Source organism: Lepidochelys kempii, chromosome 20 (genome assembly GCF_965140265.1).
Source record: "Lepidochelys kempii isolate rLepKem1 chromosome 20, rLepKem1.hap2, whole genome shotgun sequence".
NCBI lineage: Eukaryota > Metazoa > Chordata > Testudines > Cheloniidae > Lepidochelys > Lepidochelys kempii.
Window position 1 is genome coordinate 23,043,701 of NC_133275.1, and position 27,290 is coordinate 23,070,990.

The window sequence follows — 27,290 nt, forward strand, 5'->3', positions numbered from 1 at the left end:
GGGGAGAAACACACCTATTACAAACTCCAGAGATGTTTCAAAATGTTTTATTAACTAAAATGAATTGGGGGGGGGGATTCACTGTGGGTGGAAAATCCACAGCAAGGAGGCGCCGGCGAGACTGGGGCAGCTGGTTCCTAAAAGCCCCTTTTATGGCTGGGCTCCTCCCAGCCCCTGGAGAGGGGGGCTCAGATCAGCTGGCACCACGATTAAATACAACCCCAGACACTGTGAGTCGAAAGTTCTCGCTCTATGTCAAGCTGGGCCGACTTGAGGGGGCCATGGGGCTGAGGGGGGGCATGGGGCCAGTCCTCCGCCCCCGGTGCCCACTACAGCCCAGTCACTGTGTCCAGTTTGCGCTCGTGGAAGAAGCGGTGGGGCTGGTGCTTGGAGGACTCTTTGCGGGCAAAGAAGGACAGGACGGAGCGGGTGCCCTTCTGAGCAGGGTCGTCCTCACTGTCGTCCCTGGGGAGGGAATAAGAAGTTAACGGGGCCCTGGCACCCCCCGTTAACGCTCAGCTCTCTCCAACACACACACACAGGGTGCCAGGGCGGAGGTAGGCGCCAGATCAAGCGGAAAGAGGTGGGATGGGTAGAGCCAGCAGGTGTGCTGGGCTCAGCTGGTGTCTACTCCGGACGGATGTATCTAGGGACCCCTTGCCTGGCGCCGAGATGTGACCACCTCTGGGGTGGGGCGCAGGGGCTGTTTATACAGGGATCCCTCACCCAGGGCTGAGATGCAGCCACCTCTGGGGTGGGATGTGGGGGCTGTGACCCGGCACAGGAAGATAATGAAACAGCATGAGGCAGGGCCCCTCTGAGCCCCTCTACGCCCACGGTGGACCCCCCGCGTCTGAGGGGGTGCAGAGTCCCATAACCCCCCCATCTCCTCTGCCCTCTCTCCCCTCGGGATGGATCCACACCCAGCTGCCAAGGTCATACCTGGGAAGGGGAGGGGCCAGGCCTGGGAGGCACTGAACCATGCTGCTCTCAGTACAGCCCCCTGGGCTCCCCAATCCCACACACGGGTGCAGGATGAGCCAGTGGGTGGCGAGGGGACCCCAGAGGGGGAGAGGAGCTGCGCCCAGCACCCTCCACGCATGCCGGGGGGAGGTCAGCAGAAGGGCCCCGTTAGCAGCATGCGGTGCTGCCCTTCCCCCCAGCAGGGCCCTGGTGGCAGCCGGGGCATAATCGGGGGTGGCAGGGCTGTCGCTTGGCATCAGAGCCGGCTCTTCTGAGCTGCTATGGACGGCGCCCGCGGGAGCTTGTTCGGGCCCATCAATGCCAAGTGGGGGTCAGACTGAGGTCAGGCCCCTTGCAGGGATCTAACAGATTGGTACCCTCAGTCCTGTCCCGGCCCCCCCTCACCTACCAGCGCACGGGCACTGCCTTGCTCTCCAGGATGGTCTGGGCCGTGCTCCAGCTGAAGCGCACGAACTGGGGGTACCCGAACACAGGGTCCAGGCACTGCGCCAGCCACTCCTTGGTCTTGGGATCTGGGGGCCAGGGAGTGGGGGGAGGGGTGGGGGAGAGATGAGAGTCAGGGAGGGGGCTAAATGCACCAGCCCCACCTCCCTGACTGCAAACGGGGGTACCTGCCAGCTTTCAAACCAGTCAGGACTCCTGGGTTCTATCCCTGGCTCTGGGAGGGTGGGGGAGTCTAGTGGTTAGAGCAGGGGGGCTGGGAGCCTGGACTCCTGGCTTCTATCCCCAGTTCCACCACTGCCATCCCCCATGCCCTCAGCACGTCACTTAGCTTCCGTCTCGGTCTCTGGAAGGCAGATCAGAAATCCAGCCTGATGCAGCTGAGGGGGTTAAAGGAAGCCCAAGGGGCTGGGAGGGGGCTCGAAGCCTGGCACCACAGCCCGCACCCCTAGGCAATGCAAGAGCCAGGGCGGGAGGATCCAGTGAAAGACGGGAGCAGATCCCAGGTCACATGCGCCCTCTGGTGCGTGAAACCAAACACAGCTGGCCAGTAGGAGCTGGGTGAGAGACGGAGTCGGTGCAATCTAGGAACCGGGTGGAAGGCAGGATACCGGGCTAGATGGGCCCATGGGGCAGCCTCGGTTTATCTTCAGCTCCTATATATGCAAATAGCTCCACGTTGTGGTCAGACCTATCACTGCCCCTGAGAATTACACAGGGGGGAAGGGGGGTCCATTTACCATTGGGGTACCCAGACCCATACTCCACGCTCACGTCCCCCAGATCCTCCAGGAACGTCCAGTTCTTCACAGCACGATCCCGCGCCACCTGCCAACACATCAGGAGTTGGCTTGGGGCGGCGCCTCTAGGAACATGGTCTCCTAGCGCTGGGCTGTTTTGACAGGGATCTGTCGCCCGGGGCTGAGATGCAGCCGCCTCTGGGGAGGGGCGCAAGAGCTGTCGAACTGCCGTGCAGCATTTGGGATAGGAAGTGAGGATGAATCTGCTAGTGTGGAGCCGATTGAGGGACACCCAATGGAACCCCCTTATTAATTCACCCAGGAGATCCCAATAACAGGACGGTAAGTGAAGCTGGGGTGTCTCCATATTCCACAAACCCGCCCTGGTCCATTGCTCCAGGGAGCCTGGTGACTCCTAAGCACACAGTAAGATCCAGCCCGTCCCCCACCAGGCCCCCTGAAGAGGGGGGACCCCAGAGGCTCACCTTGGCACAGATGCTGGCTGCGCTGACGATGGGGAAGAGGGAATCGGCCTTCGGCCTCACAGTCACCTCGAGCTCCGGAAAATGCCGTTTTAGCTTCTCCTGGTACTTCTCCGCTGGCCCCACCGTGTCCACGAAGACCTGCCAGGGTTGGGGGGACCCCGCAAGAGGTGTGGGGGGGTGGTGTCAGATCCCCTCCCACCCTCCCCCGCTACACCTTGTGCTGGGATCAGGGCACCACATGGGGAGGCAGCTGCCCTGTTGCCGTATAGAGAAACTGAGGCACGGGGAGGCTGGCTGGAAGTGGGGGGAGCAAGGGTGCCTGTTAGCACTATGCCCACAGTGGTCCCCTTTGCCAACCCTGGCTGAGTCTGTGATCGGGGCACCCCGTGGACAGAAATCTGCCCCACAGAGAAACTGAGATGCGGGGGAAAACTGCAGCCGGCTCACCTCTGCCACATGCACTCCCGCGTCCAGCACGTGCTGTATCAGCCCGATGGCTGTGTCGTGGGACAGGGCATTGAGGTTGTATTTCGCCCTGGCCGGGAGAGGAGAGGGGTTAGTATTTACCAGCCAGAGACCTGGGCCCCACTGTGCCAGGCGTTGCACAGACACAGAGCAACCCCCTAGAAACTCTCCAGCTGCCTCACCCACCCAGCGATCTGGCTCCTAGGGTTAACAGGAGCGGGGAAGGGGGACACATAGCCTTTCCCCTCTAGGGAGCGCTGGCTGATTCGGCCCCAGGCTGGGGGGCTGGCTGGCTCAGGGGGGAAATGGGACACAGGGCCTTTCCCCACTAGGGGGTACCTGTGACCCCCGTGCGAATCGAGTTCCCTGGGGCTCTCACCGCTGCTGCATGCTGGTGGAGATGAGGTTGGGAGAGAGGATGTGCAGGGCCCAGCCGACGAAGTCCCTGGCCCCGTCCAGTGTCCCAAACAGCTGCTCCCGCTCGGCCTCCGTCAGTGTCTTCGAGTCTGGGGGGCGGACGGGGGGGGATGACACTAGGGTTGGCCACCAGAGGAAGCCTCGGTCTTCCTCGAGATCTTGGGGGGGGCCCCCTCATGATCCAGCATTCCCTCTGTGGGGCCCTTCCCCACTGCTGTCCCTATCCCCTGTCCCCACTTTGCTCCCCCCACGGAGATCCATATCCCCCCTGCCTCCCCCATTCCCCAAGCCTCAGTTCTCCTGACCCCCCCCCATCTCTCTGCAGTTGCTCTGTCAGTCCCAGAACTCTGGAATTCCACCCCCTGACCCCCCTCACTGAGATCCCTGGGCCCCTTCTCTGGCGGGGGGGAAATCACAGGAGGCCCGGGTGGAAGTTGAGCCCCCCACCCCCACGATGCCCTTGTCCTTACCGGCCATCTTCAGAGCTCCCAGCTCCTCCTGCTTTGCCAGCGGGCAGTAGCAAACACCATAGACCATGGGACCTGGACGGGGAGACAGAGGCACATATGGCGGGGGGCAAGGGCACAGATGGGGGGGCAGCCGAGCCCGATCCAGCTGGTGCAAGAGCCTCCTACTCCGCAACTCCCACCCACAGCACCGGGGGGTGGGGAAATCAGCCCTGCCCGCACTATGTGGAGAGGGGTAACTGGGCAGGGCCTGTCTAACCCCCCTGCCAGCTACAGGGCTCCAAGCTCTTCTCCCCCAGGGCGGGTGGACCCACCTCCCTGGCAGGGAGTTGGGGGGGGATCCTGTGAGATGCCTTGTGCTCCCCCACCCATCACCCCCTCCTCACTGTACCAGGGGCTCCCCCTTCAGGAGCACAGACAGGGAGGGCCCTACCCCTATCATTCAGTATGGGGGGCCTCCTATCCCCACCCCTAAGCAACGCTGGGGGGGTCCCTACTCTGTGCAATGCTGGGGGGTCTCCCCTTGCAATGCGGGGGGTCCCCCCCCGTACCCAGCACGGGCCCCCGGCCGGCCTCATCGATGCCCAGGCAGCAGGGCCCGGCCCGGCACAGCTCGGGCACGGGGGAGCCCAGGCGGCAGCTGCCCGCGTTATCCCGCTCGAACTCCCCCAGCTCCATGTTCCGCGCGCGGGCGAGCGCGAGGCCCCGAGCCCGGCCCAGGGGGCGGGGCCGGCCTCGCACAGACACCTGGGAGTTGTAGTTCTAGGGGAGGGGCAGCCCCATGCTTGAGCTCTGGGGTTGGGGGGGGTCAGAGGTGAGGTCTCCTGGGTTCTATCCCAGCTCTAGGAGGGGAATGGGGTCCAGTGGTTAGAGCAGGAAGAGGTTGGTGGGTGGGGGGCAAGACTCCTGGGTTCTGCCCCTGCCTTGTGTGTGTGTCAGGACTCCTGGGTCCATTTACACCAGATTCATTGCATTAGCTTGGAATTAGTCATTCATCGCCACTTTCTAAGAGCAGCCACTGATTGTGGGGCCCAACTTGGGACCCCTCCCCGAGCTCCACAGATCCCATTAGGAGTCTCTAAGAGCCAGGCTCTGAAGTCCCTGGGATTGGATCAGAGCTCATGTCCCTTGGAGGGGAAAGGCCCTATCCATGTCCCTCTGCTTCCCACATCCCCAACCTGTGGTTGTGCGTGGCACGGGGTAGCATTTAGGAGTGAAGGGGGGGGGGCTGTATGTGGTGGTAACTTAGGGGGGGATCATGTGTTTGGTGGGGGTTCTGTGGGCTCAGGGGCATGTACGTGGGTAAAATCCTGTGCATCACAAGGCCATTCATAAAGCCATAAACAAACCCTAGGGGACAGTCCTAACAATTATGCTCTAATTCCCCAGCTCCGCCGACCCTCTGGAAGTCTCAAAGGCTTGGGATCATTGCACCAGTGGGGAAACTGAGGCACAGGGGCTGGGGTGAAATTCCCCATAAACAAACGGACTCAGCAGAGTCATGAGTGATAAATAAATAAACCCAGCTCGGTCCAAAGCTTGGCCCCAGACCCCTAGGGAGCCTCCCCCTCCTGGGCTGTGGGGTTCCTCCAGGGCAGCATTGCAACCCCACCTGGCCTGCACTGTAACGGGGAGCACGGGAGGGTTAGCCCCACCCCCCCATGTGCAATGCTGGGGGGGCCCATAGCCCCGCCCCCGTCTGCAACGCAGGGGTCCCCATACATGGCCCTGTCCCCCCTCTGTGCAAGGCAGAGAGAGCCCATAACCCCGCTCACCTCTGTGCAATGCTAGGGGGCCCCCCCGAACCTCGCCCTCCACGTGCAATGCGGGGAGTCCCCTTGGAGGTCTAAGCCCTGCCCCACCCCTGGCTTTATCTCTCTCGTCTTCACCTCCCCCCTCTCTCTGCTCCAAATGGAGCAGCCCAGCCCGGACGGGGGCGTGGAGGGGGCGGCTATAAGACCCGGCTGCAGGCGGGCCGCGAGCTGTGCACGCGCCGCGGAGGTCGAGGGTGTCTTTGCTGTGGTAGGGCGCAGCGACGAGGTGGGTGCTTTTGTGTTGCACGCTCCTGGTTGTGCATTGCAGGCCGGGTTTGCTTTTGTGGGCCCTGGAGCGGGGGGGCATTTCCAGCCCCCGGGCCTGGAGCAGCCACATGCAGGAGGGAGCGTCTCTTTTGCAAAGTGGCTGCTCGGAGTGGGGAAGGTGACTGGGCCCCCCCTGGAATCGCTGCCTTCAGCGGTAGATGTCGGCTCTGGGTTCCTGTAGCCCTCGTGCAAATCCCGCAGGAGGAGCCAGGCGGGGTATTGTTTCCAGCCAGGGCCTGGCAATGCTAAAGGGGCCTTTCGTCCTCCTCATCCCCCCCCCCCCCCCCCCGGTCTCTGCTCCTATGTTTGGAGGGCCCTGACCTAGGCTGCAGCCTCCATGTTTCACTGTCTCGCGTGCCCTGGCGGCTCCCTGCTTCGTGGCTTCGAAAGCAACTGCGGGGGGGGGGCGTGGATCCTGAATCGCCCTGGGCCCCTCTCTGGCCCTCACTTACGTACCAGCTCCTCACTTCTTCCAGCAGGTGCCAACCGCTGTAAGGGTGCATCAGGGTTTTCCTGGGTGGTGCCGGTGGGCTGACACCGGAGAGCTGGGGAATGTGCAACTTTCTCAAGTGGCTGCATAGGGAAGAAACTATGGCAGAGTGTCTCTGTTCCCCCCCCCGGAAACAATTGGGGGGGCTGGAAGAGGGGCTGATCCATCAGTGGGGCCCTAGCTGGGTGAATTCTAGGCTGCTAATTCCCCGCTGCCTCCCCTCCCTGCGGTGGGAGCATTTCGCCTTCGCTTTGTGCCGTTAAGGACTCTCCAGATGGGAGCACAGAGGTGACTTGGCTTGTGGGTCTTAATTCATGCTTGGGTTTTGTCCAGTGAGTTTCCCCTGTGTCCTGCTTCTGGACGGTTAGGCGAAGCTTCTAAGGGGGCAGGGAACCGAGCGACTTCAGGTGGCTAGTGAAAATGGCAGCTGGAGGCCTGTTATTTTTATATGCCCCTTTGCTGGGAGGTGGCCCCCGCTTCTTCTGCTAAGGTGGCTTTAAGAGCCTGTTGTGTCCGGTGCGCCACAGACACCGAGTGAGAAGTGGTCCCTGCCCTGAGGAGATTACAGGACAAAGGGCAGGAGGGGAAACCAAGGCATGAAGCTGAAAGTGACTTGCCCAAGGTAACTCACCAGGCCAGCCGGGGACAGAACCCAGGTCTTTAGACCATAACCTGCCTTCAGCTCTAAAGACTCTTGTGCTGACCGCGAGCTTGCCCCATGATGGCAAATCCCGGATGCCGTGCCAGCTACCTTGCAGTGGGGCTGCCTCTGGGGTGGCGGCTCACAATGCAGGGGGAGAGAGTGCTTTTTGCCCTAGTGTCACTGGGGGAACTCCCTATTGCTTGGTATCCTTTGGGGCCATTCTGCCCACCCCGAGTAGGGTGGTTCTTATCTGAAGGAACCCCCCCCCCAGCAGAGTTGCATGTCCTGCAACGGCTCCGCACTCTTGCTTGTGGTATCTGTTGGTCTGTCATGGTAGCGAGCGGGGGCCCCCCAGGCTTGGTGAGGTACAGCCACAGAAGAAAACCCCAATAAAATTCTTGCTAGCCCATATCTCTTCCCCGCCGGCTTAGCCGGCCTCATCCCGCAGCAAAGCCATATGTTTTTCAGGTCTCTGAGCCGAAATGAGACAAGGTCTGCTCCAAATAATGGGAGCTTTGGGGGTCCTTTCCTTGCACTTTCAGATAGAATAGATTGAGAGCAGGACTGTTACTTTTAATGCTGTCGGTGTGGGGTGCTGGGAGGCAGGACTCCTAGGTTCTGTCCCCAGCTGTGGGAAGGGAGAGGGGTCTAGTGCTTAGGGGGCTAGGAGTCGGAACTCTTGGGTTCCCTATCCCCAGCTTTGCACTGACCCAGTTTGTGGAATCACCGATTAGTGGTGTTGGTTTGCACGATTTTGGGAATGAAAAGTGCTTTGTGTGTGCAAAATAGCCTCCTGTATGCAAGCTGTAAGAGGGGTGAGCTGGTTAATTGTGATTGATTGGTGGGTTCACACTAGCACAGCTGTGCCTGGCTGCACATGGGGAGGAGATGCCACCAGCCTTTTGCCCTCCCCCAAAGATCTCTCTAGCCTGCATTAGCTTGGCAGTCCCTGGGTTGTACCTGTGCCGGGGAGTGGGGTGCCCGCTGGGTCTAGCATTCCCAGTGCCAACCCAGAATAGCTAGTGTGCTCTGAGCTGTGAGATGTGAGTGATGCTTCTGTGACTGGGGGCTCGGAGCTGGGATTGTCTGCTCATGCAGACCAGCGCTGGGAAGATGATTGGGGTGGGCTGGAAGGGGGAGTTGAGATTGGGACTGGTCTGGAAGCTGGTATCGTCTCAGAAATCCAGGCACTGGTGCAGTGAGACCTCCTGGAAGTCAGGGCCCCCCTGCCAGCTCATCTGGTCCATCTCCAAGCTGCCCCTGTGCAGTGTTGCTTCCTGCAGAGAACGGGAGAAACTCCTCACAGTTGCTGGCCAGACCCGCTAACTAGTGCCACCTGTCCTGAGCCCCAGCTTCTCTTGCAGGACATGGCTTCTGGTAACGCTCACATCGGCAAGCCAGCCCCAGGCTTCCACGCCATGGCCGTGGTGGACGGAGCCTTCAAAGAGATCAAACTTTCCGACTACAGAGGTGAGAGGAACCTGCTGACGGCTCTGCACTGAGCCTGTGCTAATAGGGAGGTCTTTACAGCTTCCCCAGACACTGGGAGTGGGGCTGCTGGGAGCTCCCCCCATAGCCAGTGCTCCTGCCCTGCTCCCCGCAGCGCCCCCTGCTGGTACTGGATTAGCTGGATGTTCTGCGCATGAGCGAATGCTGGGAATACTGGGGGCACTCTACAGGGGCGTCTGCCTGCATGGGGAACAGGGTCACCACCTCTAGGGCAGGGGTGGGCAAACCTGGCCCAGGGGCCACATCCAGTGCTTCAGACATTTTAATCCAGCCCTTGAGCTCCCGTTGGGGAGCAGGGTCCGGGGCTTGCCCCACTCTGCGTGTGCTGTGGCTGCATGTGATTCCTGGAAGCATCAGCATATTCCCCCCCCCAGCTCCTACAGCCAGGGGGCTCCATATGCTGCCCCTGCCCCAAGCGCCAGCTCTGCAGCTCCCATTGGCCAGGAACTGCAGTCAATAGGAGCTGTAGAGGCGGTGCCTGCGGACGGGGCAGCCTGCAGAGCTGCCTGCCGCGCCTCCGCATAGGAGCCACAGCGGGGACACGCCACAGCTTCCAGGAGCCACTTGAGGTAAGCGCCACCTGGAGCCTGCTCCCCTGACCCCCTCCTGCACCCCAACCCCTGCCCTAGCCCTGATCCCCCTCTGAGCACCTCAGTCCCAGCCCAGAGCACCCTCCTGCACCCCAACCCCTCACCCTGTGCCCCAGCCTGGAGCCTCCTTCCCACACCCTGAACTCCTCATTTCTGGCCCCACCCCAGAGCCCGCACTCCCCTCCCACACCCCAACCCCAATTTTCTGAGCCTTCATGGCCTGCCATACAATTTCCATACCCAGATGTGGCCCTTAGACCAAAAAGTTTGCCCACCCCTGCCCTAAAGGAAGTGTGGGGGGGGTCCCTTGTGGGGCAGGATTAAGGTCCTGTGGAGAGAGGGGGACCTTGCAGTTTTACCATCCTGCCTCTGGGCAGGCAAGTGTGCAGTGCTGTCTCTTTAAAAGATAAATGGGGACCCTGTGTATAATCCAATCGGCTGGCTTGCGATTGGCTGAGCCTGGGCTTGAGGGGGACATTCCCAGTGCCTCCTGGGGGAGACGCTGTAACCAGATCAGCTGGCTGGCAAGCAAGGCCTCCAGCCATGCAACTGGGTCTGGGGGGGACTTGGGTCTCTGCCCATGGCTCCACCTCTTGACACCCCATCCTATGGCAGCTCCCCCTGCTGACTGGTTCTCTCCCCCTCCCATCCCCCAGGCAAGTACGTGGTGCTGTTCTTCTACCCACTGGACTTCACCTTCGTCTGCCCCACCGAGATCATCGCCTTCAGCGAGCACGCCGAGGCTTTCCGCAAGCTGCGCTGTGAAGTCCTGGGGGCCTCTGTGGACTCGCACTTCACCCACCTGGCCTGGTGCGGGGGGGGCAGGGGGCAGGAGGGGGACATGGGTGAGGTCTCGCCGCCCTCTAGGGGGTGCCAGCTCCGATCCAGCCCTGGGCTGTGGGGACTGGCAGGGTTGGGGGGCCCATCTCTGATCTGGCCCTAGGGGTGGGGTGGGGAGAAGCTGGCTCAGGGGGGCAGGGAATGAGACATTGCTATGATTGCAACCCAAGCTAATGCATCAGGAACCATGGTTTCCACCTGGAAGGAGACTGAGACCCACAGCATGTGACAATGTCTCAGGCCAGTGACCAAAATGCCCTCTAGACACCCCTCTGCTCTCCACTTGTGATGGGTGTGAGGTCAGGATCTTGCCAGCCCTACACAAGAGGCCTGGCGCTGCTGGCTTGCTCTGCCCCAGATGCCCCAATGCAATCGGTACATGAGATCTGGAGCAAAACCTGGGGGGGCGGGGGGGGCTGGGAAGCCTGCCTGTCTAGTCCCTTAACCCATCTGGACCTGGTACCAGGCCTCTAGGGAGGGGAGGGGTCAGAGCCCCTGGGTGCCAGGGGTTGGAATCTCCCCACAGACCAGTTCCAATGCCTCACAAGCTATCAAAAAGCCCCATGCTCCCTGGTTAGATAGGGGGCAGGGGTGGGGCCCATCCCTCCCTTGCTGTGGGGAAGACACTGGGCTAGAATCCAGCAGACATTACCAGCTGTCCCAGAGGGGTGGGGCAGGGTGGGCCCCTACTGGCTTTATCTGGGCACACTCTGAGAGAAGCCTTATCACCCCTAGCCACGGGGGGTGGGGAGTGGATGGCTAAACTGGCATGATCTTCTAGGGTGGGGGTGTTCTTCTCTCCCCCTTCCAGAATAGGGCTCTCATCAGCATGCCCCCCCAGTCTGAGCACTGTATCAGATCCTCTGATTTAGTGTCTAACCTGGGTGTCTGTCTTCTGGTGGTTTGTGGGAGGAGGGGAAATTCCCCCCCCTCACTAGCAGCTCTGTGGGAGTCTGGCTGGACCAGCTGCCCCCCAGCCCCCGATGCTGCAAGCCAGGATGAGAGCCATGCTGCTGCAGGCTGGGGTCTGCCCCATGGGCCCCCTGAGTGGGAGACAGGGCCTGATGCACTAGGGCCAGGTGGCCTCATTCCCTGGGTGGGAGGTGGTGCCGGGGGGACAGATCTAGATGTGGGGTCCCTGTGGCTGGGATTAGGGGCATACCACAGCATGAGACTAACCCTCTTGTCTCCCTGTAGGGTCAACACCCCGCGGAAGGAGGGGGGGCTGGGCACCATAAAGATCCCTCTGCTGTCAGATCTCACCCGCAGCATGGCCATGGACTATGGGGTGCTGAAGGAGGATGAGGGAATCGCCTACAGGTGTGGGGGTTGACTGACTGCCCTTGTGTGTGAGCTTCTGGGGTCTGCTCTGGCTGGGGGTGGGGGTGGGGGGAATGGTGGTCACTTGTGCTGAGGTCCCCACTCCAGTCTCCCTGTGGCAGTTTTGGGGCCCCATTGGAGTTCTGCCCCTTAACTTCACAGCAGTGCCAGCTAATGTCGAACGACACCCCCACCCCCATGGCTGGTGAAGGGTGGGTGCATCTGGCGAACGGGACGCTGACTGGGGAGCTGGGGCAGTGTGTGGGGAACACCAGGGTGGGTATATGGGGGGGGTGGAAGGAGCCCCATGGGATGCCAGGCTGAGGGTGTCACTCTGGTATCCCCACAGCCAGTCTTGCCCTGACTGAGGCTAGAGATTTCCAATCTATGGAGCTGATGTACTCCCCACCCCACTGAATCTCTGGGTGTCTCCACTAAGCAACAGCTGGCTCTGAGCATCCAGGTGTCGGGTGGGGGTGCCCCACATCCCATGGGGGGAAGGCTGCAGGCTCCATGATCCCCTGGGATCCCCACCGTGACAGATCTGGGCTGGGGGGGTGCACCCCCCCATTGGTTCCCACTGGGGTGTGATCCCTCTCCCTCCTCCCCCCGCAGGGGCCTGTTTATCATCGACAGCAAGGGTGTCCTGCGCCAGATCACAGCCAACGACCTGCCGGTGGGGCGCTCGGTGCAGGAGGTGCTGCGCCTGGTGCAGGCATTCCAGTACACGGACACGCATGGGGAAGGTGAGGCTGGGCCCAGCTCACGGGGGGAGCTCTTGGGGGGGGGGGGGCAGGGTAAAGGCCAACCCCAGGTTAGGGGGAAGGCAGGGCCCAAGTGCAGCAGTGTATCTAGACGGGGTGGGACAGCAGGTCTGAGTTTGTTCCTGGGGGGCAAAGTGGTGGGGGGGCTCTCAATCCCAGCTGTTTCCAGCTGGCTGCAGACTCTGCTTGTACTAGGAGGTTTCTCTTGAAGGGTTAGAGACGCATGCACACGCCCACCCCCATGCCAGGCAGGAGAGGTGGGGTAGAGCCCCATGCATGGACCTACAGTGCTTGCTCCATCCAGCCTTGGGCAGACCTCCAAGCTGGAGGGGAAGGGTTGCCTAGTGGTTACAGCACCAGCCTAGGACTTGGCATCAAACCCAGGTTTTCTGTACTCTGCCTCAGTTTCCCCATCTGCAAAGGGCAGGGGGCGGGGGGGAATACAAAGCTCCTGCCTCTGGTCTCCTAACCCCCCCCACCCCCACTTTCTCCAGTGTGCCCAGCAGGCTGGCAACCTGGGAGCGACACCATCAAGCCCACAGTGAAGGACAGCAAGGACTACTTTGCCAAGCAGCACTGAGCCGGGGGGGGGGGGCAGCAGCAGCAGCTGACCGAGAATCAGGTCTACTGTGAAGGAGCCCCTCCCTCTGCCCCACCCCACCCATTGGATGGGGATATTTTGGGGTAGGGGGAATCCGAGAAGATGCTTGTGACCTAAAGTAAAAGGGTTTGTTTGAAAAGGAGCTGGCTTGTCTCTGATCCTGAATGGGGGGGGGGGGGTCGGGGCAACCCTGCTGGGGGTGGGGGGGGTGTCCTATCCAAGCCCTGGGGATCCAGTCAACCTCTGATCGACCCCAGATGTCTCTTGGTGCCAGTGGGTGCTGTAGCACTTTGCACCACTAGGTGGTGCTGTTGGCTGCATCTAGCTAGCTCCCTGGTGTGCATCCAGCTCTGGGGAGGCGAATCCAGGTCTCCTAGAACATCAACTGGCTCCCCATTAGGGCAGCTGACTCTGAAGGGCCTGGGGTTCTCTGCTGGGGGACACCCCTTGTGGGCTCTTGGCTTCTCTCCCTCCCCCACTCACAGCACAGCTGCCCCCAGGCTGGAAGGAGCAGGGATTCCTGGTCCCAGAGGGTCCTGGCTCAGGGTTGCCAGATTCTGAGGGGGCTGGGATCCCAGGGGGCGGGGGGGGGTAGCTGGATGGGGCATTGAGGAGTGTCGGACTTAGAGGGGGTGGGGGCAGGGCCCAGCTCCTGCTATGAGCAGTGTGCTCATCTCCCTTCCCTTAAAGCCAGCCCCCTGCTGCTTGGGGAGGAGGGGGCTCTCCAGGCATGTCCAGCTTCTGCCACTCCCCCACCATGCCCAGTCATCATTCAGGCTGGTGCTGTGCCAGCAGGGGGTGCTACCTGCCCCCCAACAGCCTGGCTTGCAGCTACTGCCCCAGAGAGCTCTAACTACGCCGGGGGGACACACCCAGGAGTCCTGACACCCCCTTCCTCTGACAGTTGGTGCTGGGGGCTCCAGCCTGCCCTGGTACATAATGGGGGGGGCACCTTGCCCTGGTCAGCCCCAGACACTGTGTGCCAGGAGCGGTGCATGAGCCAGACATGTCCCTTCCCCTCCCACACCAGCCAGCGCTGGGCCTGGAGGAGGCGAGCTGGGATCTGCCTGTGACTTCATCAGCCCCTGGGAGTGTGGCCTGGCAGCTTCCCTGAGGCCAGAGGGGAGCCAGGGCCCCTTGCAGGGGAAAGGCCCCTTTTCCTGCACCCTGAGCTGGCCTCCCTGGGGGCTATTCCTAAGGGCTGAGCTGTCTGTGTAGAGGGGCCAGGGAGATGGGGACATTGTGGCTCAGAGTAGAGTCAGGGGGTGTAGGGGCAATGGCTGGGTAGGTCACTGCTGGCCTTAATGGGGAGGGAGGGAATGGGGGTGGGTGCTGCAGGGGTTAGGCTGACCTGGGTGTGCTTTCCTGGCTGGGACATCATGTTCCCCAGCTGCTCCCAGACGCTAGCCAAGCTCCCTGTGCTCCTGCTTCCCTCCCGCAGGCTGGGCCCAGCCCTCCTGGCCCCTGCTCTGTTCCCTGGCTGGGCTTGGCTGGTTCCAGTCTTGGCCTGAGGACGAGGGCTGGGCTCCCCCTGGGGCCAGAGGGCTGGGAGGCGGCCTGGCAGCCTGCATGCCCGGACAGGGCTGTGCAGAATTACCACACACAGCTGTGTCCACAGCCACCCCATGCAGGCATGCACGCAGCCCTGGGTGCACCCAGGTGCCGCTGCACCTCTCCGCCCATGGCCCTGGGCTTAAGCACTGGCCTTTGCACCCAGCCCCTCTTGTGCCCTGCACCCCCCCCGCAGCTGCACACTCTTCCCCTCCCCCCCATCCACACACCTGATTGCACCCACAGCCACCCTGTGCACATGGCCACACCCTTCTCTTGGGGGCTGTTGGGGTCCATCCCTTGGCCAGGTCTGGTCTGGCACCATCAGCCTGGCATGCAGGGGGGAGGGGGAGCCTGCCTGCCCTGCCTCCCCTTCTTTTCTCTTTCCTCCCCCCCTCCCCAAGGGAATTCTGCCCTGCTTGAGTTGCTCAGCTGGGGGGGGGGCTGCAACTCAGACATAAAATGAGTCAAAGCAAGGGGGGGCAGGGGAGGGTACCCTGTGGGCATCAGTCTGCAGAGGGGGTGCTGGGAGAGAAGCATGCGGTGGGGGGGTGTATGGGAAATGGGTTTGTATGGGAAGTGTGCACAGGGGGGTGCTGCAGTGTGTGTACAGAAGGGGTGTATGGGGGGGGATGCAATGTGCTCACAGGAGCGGTGTGGGGGGAGGGGTGTTGCAGTTGTACCGGGCAGTGCATGCAGGGGGGAAAATGGTGCATGGAATTGGTGTATGGGGGAAGGTGGATGCTGGGGTGTGTGTACAGGACAGGTGGATGCAGGAGGGTGTGCAGTGGGGTGGATGGGGGAGAGTGGCTGCGGGGGGGGGTGGATGGAGGTGGATGGGGGGAGAGTGGCTGCGGGGGGGGTGTTTAGGGGGGAGGGGTGTGTACAGGGTGGAGGGGTGGCAGGGGGATGGGGGAGAGTGTGGGGGGGAAGGGGGGATGGGGGGAGAGTGGCTGCAGGGGGGGTGTTTGGAGGGGGTGGGGTGTGTACAGGGCAGAGGGGTGGCAGTGGGAGGGTGTATGGGGGGACGGGGGGTGGATGGGGGGAGAGTGGCTGCAGGGGGGTGTTTGGAGGGGGAGGGGTGTGTACAGGGCGGAGGGGTGGCGGGGGATGGGGGAGAGTGTGGGGGGGACGGGGGGTGGATGGGGGGAGAGTGGCTGCAGGGGGGTGTTTGGAGGGGGAGGGGTGTGTACAGGGCGGAGGGGTGGCAGGGGGATGGGGGAGAGTGTGGGGGGGACGGGGGGTGGATGGGGGGAGAGTGGCTGCAGGGGGGGTGTTTGGAGGGGGTGGGGTGTGTACAGGGCGGAGGGGTGGCAGGAGGAGGGTGGAGGGGGGAGAGTGGCTGCAGGGGGGGCGTTTGAGGGGGGAGGGATGTGTACAGGGTGGAGGGGTGGCAGTGGGAGGGTGTATGGGGAGACGGGGGGTGGATGGGGGGAGAGTGGCTGCAGGGGGGGTGTTTGGAGGGGGAGGGGTGTGTACAGGGCGGAGGGGTGGCAGGAGGAGGGTGGAGGGGGGAGAGTGGCTGCAGGGGGGGTGTTTGGAGGGGGAGGGGTGTGTACAGGGCGGAGGGGTGGCAGGGGGATGGGGGAGAGTGTGGGGGGGACGGGGGGTGGATGGGGGGAGAGTGGCTGCAGGGGGGGTGTTTGGAGGGGGAGGGGTGTGTACAGGGCGGAGGGGTGGCAGGAGGAGGGTGGAGGGGGGAGAGTGGCTGCAGGGGGGCGTTTGAGGGGGGAGGGATGTGTACGGGGTGGCAGGGGGATGGGGGAGAGTGTGGGGGGACGGGGGGTGGATGGGGGGAGAGTGGCTGCAGGGGGGGTGTTTGGAGGGGGAGGGGTGTGTACAGGGCGGAGGGGTGGCAGGAGGAGGGGGGAGGGGGGAGAGTGGCTGCAGGGGGGCGTTTGAGGGGGGAGGGATGTGTACGGGGTGGCAGGGGGATGGGGGAGAGTGTGGGGGGGACGGGGGGTGGATGGGGGGAGAGTGGCTGCAGGGGGGGTGTTTGGAGGGGGAGGGGTGTGTACAGGGCGGAGGGGTGGCAGGAGGAGGGTGGAGGGGGGGAGAGTGGCTGCAGGGGGGTGTTTGAGGGGGGAGGGATGTGTACAGGGTGGAGGGGTGGCAGTGGGAGGGTGTATGGGGAGACGGGGGGTAGATGGGGGAGAGTGGCTGCAGGGGGGTGTTTGGAGGGGGAGGGGTGTGTACAGGGCGGAGGGGTGGCAGGAGGAGGGTGGAGGGGGGGAGAGTGGCTGCAGGGGGGCGTTTGGAGGGGGAGGGGTGTGTACAGGGCGGAGGGGTGGCAGGGGGATGGGGGAGAGTGTGGGGGGGACGGGGGGTGGATGGGGGGAGAGTGGCTGCAGGGGGGGTGTTTGGAGGGGGAGGGGTGTGTACAGGGCGGAGGGGTGGCAGGAGGAGGGTGGAGGGGGGGAGAGTGGCTGCAGGGGGGCGTTTGGAGGGGGAGGGGTGTGTACAGGGCGGAGGGGTGGCAGGGGGATGGGGGAGAGTGTGGGGGGGACGGGGGGTGGATGGGGGGAGAGTGGCTGCAGGGGGGGTGTTTGGAGGGGGAGGGGTGTGTACAGGGCGGAGGGGTGGCAGGAGGAGGGTGGAGGGGGGGAGAGTGGCTGCAGGGGGGCGTTTGGAGGGGGGAGGGATGTGTACGGGGTGGCAGGGGGATGGGGGAGAGTGTGGGGGGGACGGGGGGTGGATGGGGGGAGAGTGGCTGCAGGGGGGGTGTTTGGAGGGGGTGGGGTGTGTACAGGGCGGAGGGGTGGCGGGGGGAGGGGGGAGAGTGGCTGCAGGGGGTGTTTGAGGGGGGAGGGATGTGTACAGGGCGGATGTGGGGGGGTGCCGGGGGGGATGCGGGGGAGGGGCGCGTGCAGCTGCCGCCCGTGTGTTCCTGCTCACGTCCCTGGGCGCTGCTCCCACCCCCGCGCTGGCCGGAGCTCCCGGCACAGGCTGTTCCCGGCCCCGGCACGCCCAGCGCGTCTGCAGGCAGCCGGGGCTGGGTTAGTGGCGGTGACTCAGGGGCATCAGCTGGGGGGAGCCCAGGGCTGACACAGCAGAGGGGGCTGCGGGTCTGGAGTGGGGGGCAGCGGCGGGGCTGCGGGTCTGGAGTGGGGGGCAGCGGCAGCGCTGGGGGGCTGCGGGTCGGGAGTGGGGGGCAGCGGCGGGGCTGCGGGTCGGGAGTGAGGGGGACGGTAGAGCTGGGGGGGCTGCGGGTCTGGAGTGGGGGCAGCGGCAGAGCGTGGGGGGCTGGGGGTCGGGAGTGGGGGGCAGCGACAGCGCTGGGGGGGCTGCGGGTCGGGAGTGGGGGGCAGCGGCAGCGCTGGGGGGGTTGTGGGTCGGGAGTGGGGGGCAGCGGCAGAGCTGGGGGGGCTGCGGGTCGGGAGTGGGCGGCAGCGTTGGGGGGCTGCGGGTCGGGAGTGGGGGGCAGAGCTGGGTGGGTTGTGGGTCGGGAGTGGGCGGCAGCGCGGGGGGGGCTGCGGGTCGGGAGTGGGGGGCAGCGGCAGCGCTGGGGGGGTTGTGGGTCGGGAGTGGGGGGCAGCGGCAGAGCTGGGGGGCTGCGGGTCGGGAGTGGGCGGCAGCGCTGGGGGGCTGCGGGTCGGGAGTGGGGGGCAGAGCTGGGTGGGTTGTGGGTCGGGAGTGGGCGGCAGCGCTGGGGGGCTGCGGGTCGGGAGTGAGTTTTGCTGTGTGGGGGAAGCTGGCGCAGCAGCTGCCTGTGTCATCCGTGACTCACGCCAGCCCCACTGATCTCCCTCGCGTCCCCCCAGGAGCTCGCCCGCCGCACGCTCCGTGGGCCCCGGGGACCAGCGGCTGCCAAGGAACCGCTTTGAAGCTGCCTCGCGCCCTCACGCAGCAGGGGGCTACTCTGAGAACACCCCAAGCTGGGAAATAAAGGGTGACCGTCCCCCAGGCCTGCCCCACCCCAGAGCTGGAGAGGCAGGGACCCCCCCCCCAATCTGCCCCAAAGCACCTGCCAGGCCTCTACCTTGATTCCTCCTCACACCCATGCGTTTAGCCTGCTAGGTCAGCTGGCAGCCCCCACTCAAACACACCCCAACCCACACCCCTTGGTGTATTCTCGGTGCCCCCCTTTGCCGTCACATCCTGCCAGCCCCCTGTGGGTGTGGGGTTTCTAAGAGGCTGGTGGCACATGGCAGGGCCAGGCTTGGTCAGGGGGTCCCCAAGTGCTCCCTTAAGGCCACTGGGGGCCCACCTCTAGGCCCACCTCTAGGCATTCGCCTGGAAAGGGGCTTGCGCAGCTGATGAGCATCTGCTCACCCCCAGGATGAACAGACTGCCCCCCACAAGTGCTCAGCCAGGGCCCAGGCCTATGGGAGCTCACTGGGATTCAGCAGGGCATCACTCGGGTCTCTTGGGTCCAACTCTCAGCTTTGCCACCATGTCCCTGAATGACCTTGGTTCAGTCATTTCACCATCTCGTGCCTCAGTTCCCCACTCTGTGGAATGGGAGGTGAGAATCCCTTCCTGCATCTGTCTTGTCTGTTATCTGTGGGGCAGGGGCTGCCTCTCACTCCCCTGCTGTCCCGTTTCCAACAGGGGAGCAGGAGCTGCTTTGGAGAGAGGTGTAAGAACCCTGCAGCAGACAGATGTAGGGGAAACAGCCCCCCCCCCCCGAAGATTGCCTCATTCCTGCTAGACAGGGGCCTGGCCCCTGCCCTAGACTTTACCTCCCAGCACTAATTGTCACCTCTGGGGTCCAGAGGCTCATCCTCTCCCTCTTTGACTCTTGCTCAGTTCTTGGCCCCAACAACGTCCTGTGGCAGGGAGTTCCACAGGCTGGTGCCACAGCACCTGGAACCGTTTTTCCTCAGATCCCGTGCAGCGTTCTGGTGGGACCCCACTCTCACACGGGGGTGCTACCATTATACACCTAATATCCCGCCCCCAAGCAGGGTGCTACAGTAAGGCACCTACTAGATCCCCATCTCAAAAGGTGGGTGCTTCTATCGGCTCCCTTGACCCCCGGACCAACACCTCCAACTTCCAGCGTGAGGAAAACATTCTCTTTGCCTTTGATCTGAGCGGTGGGAACGTGGCAGGGTCTTTCCGGCCTCCGCTGAGAGAAACGTCCAATGCCCCCGTGGGCTCGTCCTGCCCCCTCCCCCCGAAGGGGGGGGGATTTTGCAGATGCCCCGGCCTGGAAATGAACGGGCTGGTTTCGAGCCAGCGGCCTCCAACTCCGCTCCCCCGCGGCCCCTGGGAAAAACCCCTCCCTGGTGCCTGCCGCCCTGGCTGGAAATGAAGCCAGGCCAAGCCCCCTCTGCCCGGCAGCCGGCGTGGGCGGGGGTTCCCGGAACGGGGCCGGGCACGTCACTAGCCAGCCCGGGCCCATATATGGGCATCTTCCCCTGCGTCACTGGGAAAACCCTTCCCCTCGCCTGCCGCCCGCCCCCTTCCCGTGCGCCGGAGCCGGGCGGGGGAAGCAGCGCCGCGCCGCGCCGGGGGAATTTTTAACCCTGGCCTGGGGCGAAAAACAGCCGCGCAGGGCCTCCAGGGCGTTGCGGTCTGCCATCAGAGCTAGGGGGAGGGGGGAGAAACACAGATCTCTTCCCCCCCCCCGCCCCCGAAAAGAAGTCAGACCCCCTGGGAAAGAGCCAGGCCGTAGGGGTTGCAGGAGGGGACAAGCTAGAGAGAGATTCCGAGCTGTAGAAGCCCCAAGGCCCCGTGTGATGAGCCCGGCTGAGCTCTTAGCTACCACAGGCCCTGGAGCCAGACTGGGAGGAAAAACACAGACCAGCTGAGAGCCATCAAATCCACTCCGGCTGGGGGGGGGGGGGGGGGGGAAGTCGCCAGAAACGCCTCCTCCAAGCTGGGGCAGGAGGTAAAGATTTTGTACAGCACCCTAAGGTCCCAGCCCCTGACACAGGCCCAAAAGCTGCCACCCCAGAAACAAAAGGGGTGATGAAGAATCAGGGATCCGTTAACAATATATTCAGAGGGAGTCCTGTAGAAAGAGGTGAAGGAAACGGACAGCAAAAATTTCTAGTTTAGACCTTTCAACTGTAAAAGTCTCACCTAAAAAATACAGAACAGATCCTGTTTTATGACCAGACACAGTCCCCTCCCCCCCACCTGAAATAATGTCCGGGCCAAAAAGGATTTGAAACCAAGCCAAACCTCAGACAGGAGATCAGAGAACTTTTTTTTTTTAAAACTTAAATAAAGGTCAATATAAAGTCAAAAACACAAATACAATCAACTTTTTAAAAACACAACAAATTCAAGGACTTTTGTTTTTAAAAAAACAAAACTAAAACACCACAAAAAAAGTAAAGTAAATAAGCCATATTTCCTTTCATGGGCAAGGCAATTCTATGGTGTGGCACTCAGTTTCTCTTATCAGATTTTTTTGTTTGTTCGGTTTTAAGTTAAGGAAAGTCCTGGCCCCTTAATTCAGACACACAGTTCCCTTATTACATGGTTTCCTTGCCAAAGTACCTCTTGCCGCACTGTCCAGCTATGCAACAAGTTTGTTGGTTTGTTCCATTTTTAAATACACTCACACAACATACACAAATTTTAGGCAATATGCACATATTCTGAATCCAGCAGAGAGCAAAATACAACCCCCTCCCATCCAAAAAAATAAAATAAAAATACAACCATCAGCAAACAGGAGGAGGCCAAGAATCATCTTCAAAGTCGCATGCAGAGGTTGGTCCGACTCATGAGAACGCTACAGAAGTCCAGCTAAAGTTCATGTAAACTTTCCAACAGGGAGTCCAGTTACACACAAGTCTCTTAAATAAGATGGGGCTCAGGGGGGTTTCAGAAGGATTGCATTTTAACAGTCAAAAGCAACTGGCAACCATTGTTCACGTGATTCATGACTTTCTGCTTGAGTTGGGCCACCTGATCTCTCAGGACACTAGCCGTGTTGGACAGTCCCGCATTCTCAGTCTTCAGCGTCTTGACTTTGTCCTCCAGCCGGGCTATCCTTTCCAGCTTCCTCTTCCGGCACTTGGTAGCCGCCAGCCGGTTCCTCAGCCGCTTCCTTTCCACCTTGATCCTCTCCTGATCTTCCATGTTGATGGGGGACACAGGGGGCGACTGGACATCTGGCACAGTCTGAGGCTCTTCCTTGAACACCTGCACCCTGGACGGGAGGGAGGTGGCCAAGGAGTGACCCCCATAGGCATGGGTCTGGGGCAGGTAGCTGAGGTTGGCGGTGGGGTAGCTGGAGGAGGTGGTCATGGTGCCGGGGTTGTAGCTGGTCAGGTTGGTGTAGACGGGGGGCGGCTCTTGATGGAGGGAGGCCCCGTAGACACTGCTGGCCACTGAGGCAGCTGCGCCGATGGAAACGTTGGGCGGGGTCATGTGGTTCATTTTGTGCAAGTCGTCCAGGGCCTTCACAAAGCCGTCAGCAAAGCCCTCCTGCTCCTCCGTGGCCCCCCGGGGGTAGAAATAGGGGCCTGGGGTGGGCGTGGTGGTGATCACCCCATTGCTGTTCTGGATGATGAGCCGCTCCAGCTCCGGCGAGGCCAGCTTAAGCGAAGAGTTGGCCCCCGCCTCAGCAAGGCCGGCGGGGGCGTAGAACGCGCCTCCTTCCTCGGCCGCCTGGCCCCGGAGGTGCAGCTGTGCCTTGAGGCCCCGGTAGGGCTCGGAGAGGTTGACAGCCATGTTCTGCTTCAGCGCCTTGTAGTCCGGGGGCCCGCTCAGCTCTGCACGCCCGTAGCCGGAAAGAAAGGAGTCGTCATGATAGAACGGCTGTTCCATTTTGGTACACATCAGCCACGCGACCCCAGATCAGCACACGGCGCCCCGGCCTAGACAGATAGAGGGGGCACCAGGGAGAGGGGGGTGCAGATCCCAGAGGCAGGAAAGCTGGTTTCACTGGGCAGGGCAGGAGGGTGAGGGGGGGTTAAGGCAGATCCAACGCACACCCCTCCCAGGACGCCCGGAGACCAGTCCACGGCTCGGTTTCACTTCCAGAAACGCTCCCGCTTCCTCGCCCCCTCGCTCCTCTTCCTCCTGGCTGTGTAGCGGGGGGTCCCCGGCCGGGCTCTTCTCCCCGAGCGCAGCCCCCACGCGTGGCGGGCGATCGGCCCGGCTCCCTGCTCTCTAGCCCCGTGGGAAGCGACAGGCGGCGGGTACCGTACCGTACCGGGCGGGGGCTCCGCGGCTGGGCTGGGCTAGGCTCGGCGCTACGGGGATGGGCGCAGCAGGCGGCTCCGATCACGCTCCGGCTCTGTCCCCTTCTGAGTCAGCTGCTGGCGGCGCCGCGCGAGCCTTTATAGGGCCCGGCGGGCGGAAACGCGCCGCCATTGGGCCGCGCCGGAGCCCCACGCGCGGGGCGTGGCCGCGGCGCCGCCTGCCGGGCAGCCCCGTGTCTGCTGGGAAGGGCCCGCGCGGCGCGGGGCCGGGCTGCGCGTCACCGGGGGCGGGGCCAGAGAGACTGACGGAGACAGACAGACACACGCCCACACACAGCGACACAACAACACACCCGAACCTCCTGACACAACCACACACACCGATGGGCACGTCCATAGAGACACACGCACAGAGAGAGACACACGACAACACACCCAAATGTACAGACACACAACCACACTCAGAGAGACGACAACACACCCAAATGGACGGTCGCACAACCACACATAGAGGTGGGCATGCAGCCCCAGACAGTCACAGAAACACGGTCATAGAGCCAGACCGACACACAGGGACACACAACCACAGACAGAGACAGACACACAACAACACACCCAACCATATGGACCCACAACCACACAGAGACACACAGCCCGCGAGACAGCCGCACACAGCGGCACACACAAACACACACACAGACACACACATGCGGCCATAGAGACAGCCACACACAGACAGACACACAGCCACACACAGACAGACACACAGCCACACAGCAGCAGCACACAAACATACAGAGACACACAGCTGCTCACAGAGACAGACACAGAGCAACACAGAGACACGCAACCACACACAATAAGAGACACACACAAACATACAGACACAGCAACACACAACCACACAACCAGGCACACAGCAATGCAGACATGTCGAAACACAGAGACGCACAAACTGCCATACTCAGAGACACGCCACACACACATCAGGCCCCCGCGTGTGTGCACAGACATGAACTCACTGACAAAACACACTTGTGAACGTTTGCATGCCTGAAGACCTCCATCCGCACACACTCACCCAAGACCTCCCCGCCAGCCCCGGGGCCCCCTATCTGCCGGCAGACACCCCTAAAAAGGGCTGGGCCATGGGGGGGGGTGGCTCTCAACAATGCCCCCCTGCTAGCCCAGACAGCTACCCCTTGTGGTCCCCACCCTGCTCCCTGTGCCCCCCCCACATGTGAATTCAGCCATGATCATGTGGGGGGAGGGGATACAGAACCTGGAGTGGGACCTGGGGATGGGCTGGGGGGATGGGGATCAGGGCCCTAGGGGGGGCCCTTGGGGAGGGGGATCAAGGCCCTATGGGCTGGGGGGCAGCTGGAGCTATAGGGAAGGTGGCTAGACTGGACCCCACCCTTCACATGAACTGATCCCTCCAGCTGGAGAGGGGCGGGGGAGCTGCTCCATCTCTCCAGCCCAGGAAGAGCCCATCCCGAGCTGGCAAGCCTTTAACCACCGCCTGTTTGCCCAGCTCACTCCAGACGGGGCAGGGTGCCGGGGTGAAGGTAGGGTGGGGTGGGGACCACACCCTCTGTGGGTCAGGGACCTGGCTTGTGTGATGGGAGAGGCCTTAGGTCATGGGCGATCCTGCAGCAGCCTGTCAGTGCAGCACCCTGGGACTCCTCCTACAGCACCGGGCCCCTGGCCCCTGAGGACTGCAGGGGCCCCTTACTCTCGGCTGGGCCGGCTGGCAGATTAAATGCTGCAGTGTCTGATCAGTAAATACCCCACTCACCAGCAGGCCGGGGGACAGAACTATGCAGCGTGTGGAGAACAGACAGCAGCTGCTGAGCAGTGTCTCTGCAGTACTCGGCAGTGTGTGCGGAGAGACGGCAGCGGCTGGGCAGTGTGCACTGCAGTACTCGGCAGTGTGCGGAGCGACGGCAGCGGCTGGGCAGTGTGCACTGCAGTACTCGGCAGTGTGCGAAGCGACGGCAGCTGCTGAGCGGGGTGCTCAGCAGTACTCGGCAGTGTGCGGAGCGACGGCAGCTGCTGAGCGGGGTGCTCTGCAGTACTCGGCAGTGTGCGGAGCGACGGCAGCTGCTGAGCGGGGTGCTCTGCAGTACTCGGCAGTGTGCGGAGAGACGGCAGCTGCTGAGCGGGGTGCACTGCAGTACTCGGCAGTGTGCGGAGAGATGGCGGCTGCTGAGCGGGGTGCACTGCAGTACTCGGCAGTGTGCGGAGAGACGGCAGCGGATGGGCAGTGTGCACTGCAGTACTCGGCAGTGTGCGGAGCGACGGCAGCCGCTGAGCGGGGTGCACTGCAGTACTCGGCAGTGTGTGGAGCGACGGCAGCTGCTGAGCGGGGTGCTCTGCAGTACTCGGCAGTGTGCGGAGAGACGGCAGCTGCTGAGCGGGGTGCACTGCAGTACTCGGCAGTGTGTGGAGCGACGGCAGCTGCTGAGCGGGGTGCTCTGCAGTACTCGGCAGTGTGCGGAGAGACGGCAGCTGCTGAGCGGGGTGCTCTGCAGTACTCGGCAGTGTGCGGAGAGACGGCAGCTGCTGAGCGGGGTGCTCTGCAGTACTCGGCAGTGTGCGGAGAGACGGCAGCTGCTGAGCGGGGTGCTCTGCAGTACTCGGCAGTGTGCGGAGAGACGGCAGCTGCTGAGCGGGGTGCACTGCAGAACTCTGCCAGCTCTGGTACAGCACCCAGCAGCAGGCTGAGAACGTACTACAGGACCTGATACTTTCCTGTGCACCAATATTCTTCAATATATACCGCAGCACCGTACAATATTCTAATCAAGCCCTCTGCAGTTTGTTACGCTCATCTCCGCTATACGCTGGAGTGCCCTGCAGGGCTCTCACAACGGGCTGGGGCCCTGCTGATCATACACACTCCAGTGTGTTTACCCCAATGCTACAGTATGGGAGTGTGTATGTCCAGCATTTTAATAAAGTACCATCCTGTTGTACTCGACAGCTCAGACTGTGCTGCAGGACCTGACAGGATGTAATGCTGGTGGGCAGGATCCTGGCTTCCGATCCCAGTTTTGGGAAGAGAGTGGGGTCTAGGGGTTAGAGCATGGGAGCCAGGACTCCTGGGTTCTATTCCTGTCCCTGAGGGGGACGAGGTCTAGTGGTTAGAGCAGGGAGGACTGGGAACCAGAACTCCTGGGTTCGATCCCCAGCTCTGGGAGGCAGGTGATGGGGTCTCGGGGGTTAGAGCACGGGGGTGGGGCTGGGAGCCAGGACTCCTGGATTCTATTCCTGGCCCTGCCACTGACTCACAGTGTGAAGTGAGGTGAGTCACTTCTCCACGCTGTGCCTCAGCTTCCCCATGTGGGAAAGGGCCTTTGCTGCCTTCGTTTGGGAAGTGCTCTGGGCTCGCGGGTGACAGGAACAGCCCTGACAGCGCCGGGTCCCCCAGGGGCTGGTCAACCTTCTCCTTAAAACCTGCTCACTCCCACGCTCCTCCCTGCTCCAAGTGATGTACCATTTGTATCACAGACACTGAAAGGCAGCCACCTCTGGGGTGGGGTGCAGGGGCTGTTTGTACAGGGATCCCTCATCTGGAGCTGGGATGCAGCCACCTCTGGGGTGGGGCTTGTGTAGCTCTTCAGGCCCTTCCCTAGGGTTAAGGCTAGGGAAATCTGCTCTGCAGGAGACCACACAGTATTATGACCCTCTCTGGGCCCAGCTCTGCTCGGGGATCTACTCTGGCTTCTCCCACAGGGCTCACAGGACCGAGGATCCACTTTGGTGCCCATCATGCAGGGGATCCACTTGCCTGGGCGGTGCCCTCTAGGGGCGGGCCGTGCCCAGAGGAGGCCTCGCTGCTGGGATTGTTTGGACAGGAAATAAACAGCCCAGGCAGGTTTGGTTTGCAAACAGCCCCAAGTGGCAGGATGGGCTGGGCCGTTATCAGGGAGTGGCAATGGCAGAGCCAGGCACAGAGCAAGGAGCAGAGTCTGAGAGCCATGCCCACGCCCAGCTGGGAGCTCTGCCAGGACGTGGCCCTGACCCAGAGCACGGGCAGGCCGGAGCTGGGGCGAGGAATGGGTGACACAGCGGGGGGCTCCTGTCCAAGTCGCAGGCTGGTTCCAGTTCAGCCCAAATTGGTTCCCCCCTCCAGCCTGCATGTATTATTATCCCCATGTTACAGAGGGGAAACTGAGGCAGGAGAGGCCGAGCTGGGGATAGAACCCAGGAGTCCTGACTCCCAGCCAGCCTCCCAGAGCCAGTGACAGAGCCCTGGATTTATTTGCTGCTTCTGGTGTCAGACATAGCCTGATTTCCCCCTGCAGAGTGCCCCAAACTCCCCCCAGGGACTCCCTCCTCTGGGCCTGTCAGGAGGGTCTGCAGGGAAGGGGCCAGGGCAGGTGGGTTTGGGGTCACAGGGCAGGAGTGATATTGAAGCCACTAGGAGGAGCTTTACAATCGGATGCTTCCTGTCTCCACTTGTCCCCGGGCAGGGCCGGGCCGCCCCCTCCTGCCCCTGCCTGGGCTCCTGTACACCTCTGAAGGGAAGGGGGAGGGGCTGCCCCCCCAAGGCGAAAGGGGGTTAACCTGCAGCCACATGTATGGAAATGCACAGATACACACGTGTGCCCGTGATCACCTTCACGCACGCACTTACACGCCCCATGCACACGCGTGTGCACACCAGCACACACTCCTATGTACATCCACACGCACCGGTGCACGCTTGGGGACACACCCACGCCCACATGGAGCCGCTCACCTGTGCTGTGCCCAGCCGTCCACAGAGACACTCGTGTACTCACGCAC

The 27,290-nt window shown here is 62.4% G+C and overlaps 3 protein-coding genes across 4 annotated transcripts; 1 reads left to right on the top strand and 2 right to left on the bottom strand.

Annotated features, from left to right (window-relative positions):
- Positions 1-37: 37 nt before the first annotated feature.
- On the bottom strand, positions 38-4,724 carry RNASEH2A (ribonuclease H2 subunit A). 2 transcript variants are annotated; one of them, XM_073318809.1, is made up of 8 exons: positions 4,551-4,724; positions 4,003-4,074; positions 3,495-3,621; positions 3,098-3,185; positions 2,651-2,788; positions 2,166-2,253; positions 1,373-1,496; positions 38-465 (listed from the first exon to the last, which is right to left on the bottom strand). In XM_073318809.1, exons 1-8 carry the CDS (start codon positions 4,675-4,677, stop codon positions 330-332), a joined length of 900 nt encoding a protein of 299 aa, XP_073174910.1. In that variant the 5' UTR covers positions 4,678-4,724; the 3' UTR covers positions 38-329. The 2 variants fall into 2 exon arrangements, with proteins under 2 accessions (XP_073174910.1, XP_073174911.1); XM_073318810.1 differs by lacking the exon at positions 2,651-2,788.
- Positions 4,725-5,930: 1,206 nt separating this feature from the next.
- PRDX2 (peroxiredoxin 2) lies at positions 5,931-12,979 on the top strand. The gene is made up of 6 exons (XM_073318610.1): positions 5,931-6,039; positions 8,578-8,683; positions 9,969-10,122; positions 11,350-11,472; positions 12,088-12,218; positions 12,731-12,979. Exons 2-6 carry the CDS (start codon positions 8,581-8,583, stop codon positions 12,814-12,816), a joined length of 597 nt encoding a protein of 198 aa, XP_073174711.1. The 5' UTR covers positions 5,931-6,039; positions 8,578-8,580; the 3' UTR covers positions 12,817-12,979.
- Positions 12,980-20,524: 7,545 nt separating this feature from the next.
- On the bottom strand, positions 20,525-22,629 carry JUNB (JunB proto-oncogene, AP-1 transcription factor subunit). The gene has a single exon (XM_073318633.1). It carries the CDS (start codon positions 22,129-22,131, stop codon positions 21,172-21,174), a length of 960 nt encoding a protein of 319 aa, XP_073174734.1. The 5' UTR covers positions 22,132-22,629; the 3' UTR covers positions 20,525-21,171.
- Between the last annotated feature and the right edge of the window lie 4,661 nt (positions 22,630-27,290).

Bases quoted from the DNA above. Each gene is read 5' to 3' on its own strand.
- RNASEH2A (XM_073318809.1), bottom strand. From the start codon at position 4,677: ATGGAGCTGGGGGAGTTCGAGCGGGATAACGCGGGCAGCTGCCGCCTG. The intron at 4,075-4,550 runs GTACGGGGGGGG...CTCCCCGTCCAG, and splicing joins CGGCCGGGGGCCCGTGCTGG to GTCCCATGGTCTATGGTGTT. The intron at 466-1,372 runs GTAGGTGAGGGG...TTCCCTCCCCAG, and splicing joins AAGGCAGTGCCCGTGCGCTG to GGACGACAGTGAGGACGACC.
- PRDX2 (XM_073318610.1), top strand. From the start codon at position 8,581: ATGGCTTCTGGTAACGCTCACATCGGCAAGCCAGCCCCAGGCTTCCAC. The intron at 8,684-9,968 runs GTGAGAGGAACC...CCCATCCCCCAG, and splicing joins CAAACTTTCCGACTACAGAG to GCAAGTACGTGGTGCTGTTC. The intron at 10,123-11,349 runs GTGCGGGGGGGG...GTCTCCCTGTAG, and splicing joins CACTTCACCCACCTGGCCTG to GGTCAACACCCCGCGGAAGG.
- JUNB (XM_073318633.1), bottom strand. From the start codon at position 22,131: ATGTGTACCAAAATGGAACAGCCGTTCTATCATGACGACTCCTTTCTT.